This window comes from Phodopus roborovskii, unplaced genomic scaffold, assembly GCF_943737965.1.
Source record: "Phodopus roborovskii unplaced genomic scaffold, PHOROB, whole genome shotgun sequence".
NCBI lineage: Eukaryota > Metazoa > Chordata > Mammalia > Rodentia > Cricetidae > Phodopus > Phodopus roborovskii.
The window spans coordinates 8,828,090-8,835,806 of record NW_026126636.1 but is presented as its reverse complement, the minus strand read 5'-3'; the positions used below and the strand labels follow the sequence as shown (position 1 = coordinate 8,835,806).

The window sequence follows — 7,717 nt, the reverse complement described above, 5'->3', positions numbered from 1 at the left end:
AAAGCAATTTTCTTTTTTAGGTTGGGCGAAGCTGTCTGAGTCCTTCCCCCAGCCCCAGTCCTCCTCTTCCCCAGGAGGGGAGAGTCAAGGGTGCACACATTCATCTCTATCACAGGCGTGCAGTGTCATTTTGCCTTTGGAAGACAAGTCAACTCCAACTACACCAGGGTTTTTCTCTTCCCCATGTCTGAAACTGACTTGTGCATTGCTGCTGTCTGCGGCATTCAGCTGCCCTATTCAGCATGTCCTTTCTTCTGCAAATGCACCTTGGAATTGTTTCATGATGTGTTCAGCAAAAAATCATCCTGCAATGAATATGGTTTTTGTTTTGTTGATGTCCTAAGAATTGAACCTGGAACCTCACCAAAGCTGCTTTATGCTATACTCCTCAAATACCCCCCAGCCTCTTTCAAATTTCTTTCTTCTTTTTCTTTCTGTTTTTATGTTTGGTTGGTTGGTTGGTTGGTTGCCTTTGGTTTTGGTTTCAAGACAGGGTTTCTCTCCTGGAACTCACTCTACTGTAGATCAGGCTGTCCTCAAATTCAGAGATCCACCTGCCTCTGCCTCCTGGGAGTTTGGATGATAGGAGTGCACCACCACCGCCCGACTAAATTAGCTCTCATTGATTTTTCTGTTTGGGTGTGTGTGTGTGTATGTGTGCACTACATATGTATGTGAGCCCGTGTACTTGAGAAGAGCGCTGGACCCTCTGAAACTAGAGTTAAAAACAAACAGTTGGAAGCCACCACATGTAAACATGTAAGTGTGGGGCATCGAACTCAGGTCCTCCGCAAGAACTGAGTGTGCTTGCTGGTAAACAGCTGAGCCATCTCTCCAGTCCCTGTCTTTGGGTTGGTTCATTTGAGACAACCTTGTATAGCTCTGGCTGGCCTGAAAGGCCTTAACAATCCCCAAGCCTCTGCTTCCCTTTTGTTGTTATTTTGATTTGTTTTGTTTTGTCTGAGGCACAGCCTGTGGCACCAGCCGACCAGGAACTTGCCTTTATCCTGTCTCAGCCTCACAGATTCTGGGATTATAGGCACATGCCAATACACCTATCTTAGTGATTTTTTTTTTTTTTTTTTTTTTTTGCCATGTCTTCATACATGTTAAAGTTGCCTAACTACTTACTTAGTATCTTCAAAGCTCCATTTCCAGGGGACTGGAGAGATGGCTCAGCAGTTAATAGCACTGGCTGCTCTTACAGAAGACCCAGGTTCAATTCCCAGCACCCACATGGCAGCTGACATCTGCCTGTAACTACAACCCAATGACCTTCCTGGAAAACAAAACACCAATGCACATTAAAAATAAATAATCTTTCCCTGGTATAAAACGGACTTTCGTTAGCTGGAAGGTGATGACACACACCTTCAATCCCAGCATTTAGGAGACACAGGCAGTCAGATCTCTGTGAGTTCGAGGCCAGCCTGGTCTCCAAAGCCAGTTCCAGGAAAGGCTTCAAAGCTACAGAAAAAAACAAAACAAACAAAAAAATACAACCCAGACTTTTGTTAACATTTTAAATTTATTTACTTATTTTTATGTATATGGTTATTTTATGAGTATGAGTATGAGTACCATGTGCGTGCCTGATGCGAACAAAGACAAGAAAAGGGTGTCCTATCCATTGGACCTGGAATTAGAGCTGGCTGTGAGCTGCCATATGGGTACCGGAACAAGCACAGGTCCAATGGAGATTTCAGGAATGGGCCACCACACAAGTCTCATGTTTCCTTTTTGCTTACGTGTGTTTGCACGTGCCCATGGGCTTGCCTCCCTTGCCAGCACTATCAAGGCTGAAGGTTGACCTCAAGTGTCTTCCTCAATCTCTTCCCCTTTAAAAAACAAAAACCTCACAGACATCCGCCTGCCTCTGCCTCCCAAGTGCTGGGATTAAAGGTGTGCGCCACCACTGCCTAGCTTTAAAAAAAAAAAAAAAAATGTTTTTTTAGAAGGAAGAATCTCTGAGTTTGAGGCCAGCCTGGTTTACAGGGTGAGTTCCAGGACAGCCAGGGTTACAGAGAAACTCTCTCTCAAAAAAACAACAAAATTTACAAATATTTTTAGGTATTTTTTTTTCTTTTGTTAGATTTATTTAGTATTTATATGTTTGGTGGTGAGTCACCATGTGGGTGCTAGGAATTAAACCTAGTTCCTTGACCAGAGAAATGAGTGCCTTTAACTTTTGAAGCATCCAGCCCCTCACCTTTAAAACAAAAGAAGGGTAACCCTGAGCTCAGTATGCTGCCTAAACTGACTGGCAAATGAACTCCCTGTTATCCATTCCTCACCACTATCTGCCTGTTTCTTTTTGCTTGTTTGTTTGTTTTTGTTTTCCAGACAGGGTTTCCCTGTGAGGCCCTGGCTGTCTTGGTGCTCCCTTTGTAGACCAGGCTGGCCTTGAACTCACAGGTATCCACGGCGTGCACCGCCACCGCCTGGCATCTGCCTGTTTCTTATGCAGCCCAGGCTAGCCTCTTGGTTCATTAGTCTCCTATCTTGGCCTCTCAAATGCTGGGATTGCTGGCATGAGCCGCCACACCCACCCAACCCCCAGCTGAGTTCATTCCACCACAGACTGTATAGCCTGACTGCAGCAGGCTCCAGCAAGGCTCCCTCACCAGGATCCTTCCGCAAGTTCAGTGCTGATAACCAGACCTTGAACTAGCTTCTTCCCCACCCAAGCCCTAGAGACTCGAGGGAGTTGTGGCCAGTGCAGGTGCAGGGTAGTTCCTCTCCACTCCGGGCCTGAAACACATGGCAGATAAAGGCCACTGGAGCCCATCTCCGTCGGGCCGAACAGGAAGTGATGTGGAGTTTGGGGTGGAATCTGGTACCTTAGGGCTACTGCAACCCAGACGGCTAACCAACCCACGGGGAGAAGATGTCAGGGAGTCTAGGAGTTCTCGGAATCCCGCCTGTCTTCCTTCTCTTCCTGTCTGAAGCCTGCCTAGGTAATGTGACCAAAGGGAAGGAGCTGGAGCTTGTGTGTGTGTGTGTGTGTGTGTGTGTGTGTGTGTGTGTGTGTGTGTGTGTGTGCGCGCGCGCACGCGCGCGCTGATGGGAAGGCTGGAGAGCAGGGAGAAAAGCAGAGGGAAGCCAGACAGGATGGTGCATAGCGCACAGCCCTTAACACTCGGACTACGGACATTGACCGGGAGGGAAGAATATTGCATTTGAGGCCAGCCTGGGCTACATAGTGAGTTCTATCATGGCTAGACTGGGCAGTTTACTGAGACCTGTCCCAAAAAAGAAAAGGAGCAGGGACAGGGAACTGGGGGACGCTTTCTGTACCAGGATGTACCCAGGTTGGGTTGGAGGAGGCTCAGGGAAATCCACTGACAGGCTCAAGACCACCATGCCCCATGACACAAACACATCTCCACAAGTAAGAATGAGGAACTGAGGTAAGTGTTGACTGAACAGGCTGAGGAGAGGGTGTAGAGGAGGGGAAGGGAGGGCATGCTTCATCAGACTCTCCATTCCCCTCCGCAACCCCAGCGTGGCCCCAAAGACCTAGGCTTTCAGAGAGGGGAAGCATCATTCTAGTGATACCTGGAACACAGGTGCTGCCTGAGTCTTAAGCCTGTGACCATGAAGATGCTGGGCTTCTTTTTCCACTTTCTTCCTCACTTCTGGCCTTCCTCTTCCATGCTGTGTCCAGGAAGGTGGCTGCAAGCAAGTGTGGTCCTGGGGAGGCTGAGAAGGGGGGGGCTTTCAAGATAAGCACAGAGTAGACATCACAGGCAGCAGCCCACCCTTGTTTCTGGGAACTCCCTCCCACTCCCCTAGACAGAGCTCAGTCCCGGGGACCCCAGGCTGACACATTAAAGTTACAGAGGTGAGAAACAGCCTGTGCACAAAAGCCAAGCCAAGGTCAGGAAGGGACAGATTCAGGGAGGTGGCGGGGAGTCACCACTCCCAATAGTCTGGGTGGTGCTGGGCCCCTGCCCACTCTGGGTCTAAGCTGCCTCCCCTCAGGCCCAGTGGAGGTTCCAAAGGGTTGGGGGAATGGAAACCATTCCTTCCCAACTAAGGGGAAGGCCTTCTTGAGTCTCTGAGCTGGTGTCAGGGTAATAATATGGAAAGGAGTAACAGCGAAGCAAGAAGCCACGGGCTTCTCTCCCAACATCGATAGTGTGAAGGACTCCGGACTGGGGCACTCAGGGCTATCCTCAGTCTGTGACCCATCCTCATATCTCCACAGACCCTGGATGTCAGGCCCTGAAGGTAGAGGTTCCACCATCGCTGACAGTGAACATAGGGGACGAGGCCCGCCTCACCTGCAAACACGATGGCCGCAATCCTAACATCACATGGTTTTACAACTTGCAGTTCAACTTCAACAACTCCAAAACCTTCGTGTTCGTGGGCCCTGCTCTGGGGCCCAGTGGCGAGCTGGTCATCCCCAACGTAAACAAGAGCCATAAGGGCATATACACGTGCCAGGTGAAAGAACACAGCACACAACAATGGTCCTGTGGCACCTACCTCCGCGTACGTGGTGAGTAGCGGGGGACACTGCCCCTCCTGTCCGAACACTGCTTTCACGGGAGCCAGCTCCTCCCTCCTGGACCTGCAACCAGCAGCACACAGATTCTCGCCTGCAGGACAGTGGGTGGCTTCGGGGCTCCCTGACCTCACAAGGGGCAGGCCTGGGAGAGGAGGGGACCCCGGGACAGCATCCTCCCTGTCCACACAGAGCCAGTCCCTAGGCCCTTCCTGGACATGGGGGAAGGCACCAAGAACCGCATCATCACGGCTGAAGGGATCATCTTGCTGTTCTGTGCAGTGGTGCCAGGGACACTGCTGCTATTCAGGGTGAGTCCCCCGAGTGACGAGTGTCGCCCGCCAAGTCATCTCAGCTTGCCTAGTCCTGGACTCCCAGTGTCCAGCTGAACCTCTAGATTCTGAAGTTCCTCCTCCAAAGCTTGGGAGATGGAGAGTACCCCTCACTGTAACAAAAGGGTTTCAAGTGATTCTGACTCAAGGGACGTTCCTATGCCCGGCTGGCCCTCTCTAGATACCTTCTTAGTCTCCTGTTCCACCAGAAGGGCAGTCCCCTGCAAATGCATCCAAGGCCAGGGAAGAAGGGGACCAGCGTCCTCCCAGAGTCCCTACTTCCCATAGGCAACAGGCAACTTTTATATATATGAGGATTCACTCTGTAGCCCTGACTGGCCTTGAACTCACAGAGATCTGCCTATTTTTTGCCCGTCCATTTCTGCTGCTGGAATTAAAGGTGTGTGCCACCACGCCTACCCTTATTTATTTCATGTCAGAGTGTGTATGTGGATAGTGTGTGTGAGAGTTTGGGCATGTGAGTGTTGGAAAACAACTTTCCAGAGTCCCCTTCATTCCTTCTGCTCTGGATCACCAGACCAAATTCATGTCCTCAGGTTTGCACGGCAACATAGTTCTTTCCTTTCGTTTCCTCTTTCTCTTTCTTTCTTTCTTTCTTTCTCTCTTTCTTTTCTCTGTTTGTTCTGGTTTGGCTTCTTTGTGTAGCAGCCCTGGCTGTCCTGGAACTCGCTCTGTCGACCAGGCTGGCCTCGAACTCACAGCGATCCACCTGCCTCTGCCTCCCGAGTGCTGGGATTAATGGTGTGCGCCTCCACCGAATGGCTACTAGTTTCTTTTCTTTTTCCTTCCTTTTCTTTTTTTTAAACAGCTCAGTCCAGACTATCCTCCATGGCTGGCCCGACCCTTTGCCACCACCAGTTTTTCCTTTTGAGTGAGGAGGTTAAGACGGATCCTGCTGTGCAGTTCAGGAACTTACTATATAGATCATATTGCTCTGGAATCCATAATCCTCCTGCCTCAGCTTGCCAAGTACTGGAGTTGCAACAGATGTTCTCCACAACTTCTTCAGTCTCTCTACCCCCACCCCCACCCCGAGACAGGGTTTCTCTGTATTGCTTTGGAGCCTGTCCTGGAACTATCTGTAGATCAGGCTGGCCTCGAACTCACAGAGACCTGCCTGCCTCTGCCTCCAGGCTCTCCACTACCACTTCTTATTATAGTTTACTATTACACTTGTCATCACTGGAGAATAGCAGAGGGCCAGCATGATGGCGTTGCACCTTTAATGCCAGCAGCCCTCAGAAGGCAGCAGAGGGGTCCAAGGCTAGCCTGGTCCACTTAATGAATTCCCAGGAGCTCAAGCTAGATGGAACCCCTGAGAACGTTGTCGGAATATAGTAGCAAACACATCCAGCGTGCTTTGGAAGGTGACGCGGGAGAACCGTTCAAAGTTTGAGGCCAGCAAGAAGAAAGAGAGGAGAGGATTGGAGAGCAGAATCCTCCGAGGTCCCAGTATGTGGCCTTGGGTGTGTCCTGTGTCCTTTCTGATAAAGCACTTGCTGGTATGAGAGGGTCTGAAAACTCCTTCGCCTCCTCCTTGCTTACCGAGGTATCTCAACACCTCCTGTAGAAGCGATGGCAGAACGAGAAGTTTGGGGTGGACATACCGGATGACTATGAAGATGAAAATCTTTACGAGGTGAGCACTGAGTGGGGTCAGTGCACCGGGAGAGGCCGTGGGTCCCAGCTGCCAGGGTACTGACCTCTACTCTGTCCCCTGCAGGGCCTGAATCTTGATGACTGCTCTATGTATGAGGACATCTCCAGAGGCCTCCAGGGCACCTACCAGGATGTGGGCAGTCTCCACACTGGAGATGTCCAGCTGGAGAAACCATGACTGACAGCCCCCACCTTCCCCATCCCCCCACCTCCCGCTGGGTCCTCTGCCCCTACCTGCCACATGCCTGACCTCAGCATCTGAGCCCCACAGCTCTTCCCGGGGGACCCCCTTCTCCAAGTGTATCACCCTCGCCTCCAGACTGCCCCACCCTGCTCTCCCACCTAATTCTGTCCTTCCCCAAGTCTGTCCCGGTTCCCGCTCCAGTGGGTAATGAGCCCTTAATCGCTGCCTCTAGGGGAGCTGATTACAGCAGCCTCGTTAGTGTCACCCCATCCTCCTCCCAGATCTGTCATGGCCACTTAAGTGCTAATAAATCCTTCCCAAAGCAGCCCTTGGCAGGAGTCATGGATCTCATGAAGACTGGTCCTTAACACTTCCACGGAACCAGGAGCATGAAGGCCCCTGTCCCCTTCCTCCCTCAGACCCAGGGTCACCTGCCCACTGCTGAGCTCTGGGACTAAACAGTCACTCCGGGCTGCCCCCGCCCCTCCAAGAAACAGGAAGTCTCTTGGGGAAGTCCCCACCCCAAATGAAGGGCTGGCTTAGCTCTTTTATAGGGCCTCACCCTCCCCACGTCCCTAAGCAAGGGGTAGCCAGCGGGGGTGTTAGCAAATTAGTATGGCATATTTAAGCTCTGAAAACACGAGGTATTATTTCCTGGGGGTGGGACTCGATTCCCTCATGGGTTCACGTGCATAGGCTGATTTGGAGAGTTTCTGCCAATAACCTGGAGATGGCAGAGAGATGCACAGTGGTGGGACACGGTGGCACTAAGACGGGGAGAGCAGACCCAGAAGGCGGTTAAAGCCAGGAGCGAGGCAGAGGAGACACGGGGAAACCCCAGAGACAGGGACGCAGAGCTAGCAGGACAAGACCGAAGACAGACGCAGACATGAACTGGCTGGCCCGAGCCTGAGGGCTAACAAGCCCGAGGTCTCAGAGGATGAGAGAGGCCCAGCGGCAATCTAAGGCGCAGAGGAGCTGCAGGGGGTTGAAGAAGCAGGGACCACA

At 51.5% G+C, this 7,717-nt stretch overlaps 1 protein-coding gene across 1 annotated transcript; it reads left to right on the top strand.

The window, feature by feature from the left end:
- Nucleotides 1–2,717: 2,717 nt before the first annotated feature.
- On the top strand, nucleotides 2,718–7,034 carry Cd79a (CD79a molecule). Its single transcript, XM_051207463.1, has 5 exons — nucleotides 2,718–2,957; nucleotides 4,211–4,507; nucleotides 4,706–4,824; nucleotides 6,437–6,505; nucleotides 6,590–7,034. The coding sequence occupies exons 1-5, from the start codon at nucleotides 2,888–2,890 to the stop codon at nucleotides 6,701–6,703; spliced, it is 669 nt and encodes a 222-aa protein (XP_051063420.1). The 5' UTR covers nucleotides 2,718–2,887; the 3' UTR covers nucleotides 6,704–7,034.
- The last annotated feature ends 683 nt before the right edge of the window (nucleotides 7,035–7,717 follow it).

Coding starts and splice junctions, on each gene's coding strand:
- Cd79a (XM_051207463.1), top strand. CDS start 2,888: ATGTCAGGGAGTCTAGGAGTTCTCGGAATCCCGCCTGTCTTCCTTCTC. Junction 4,508..4,705: donor CACCTACCTCCGCGTACGTG/GTGAGTAGCGGG, acceptor CTGTCCACACAG/AGCCAGTCCCTAGGCCCTTC. Junction 4,825..6,436: donor GGACACTGCTGCTATTCAGG/GTGAGTCCCCCG, acceptor CACCTCCTGTAG/AAGCGATGGCAGAACGAGAA.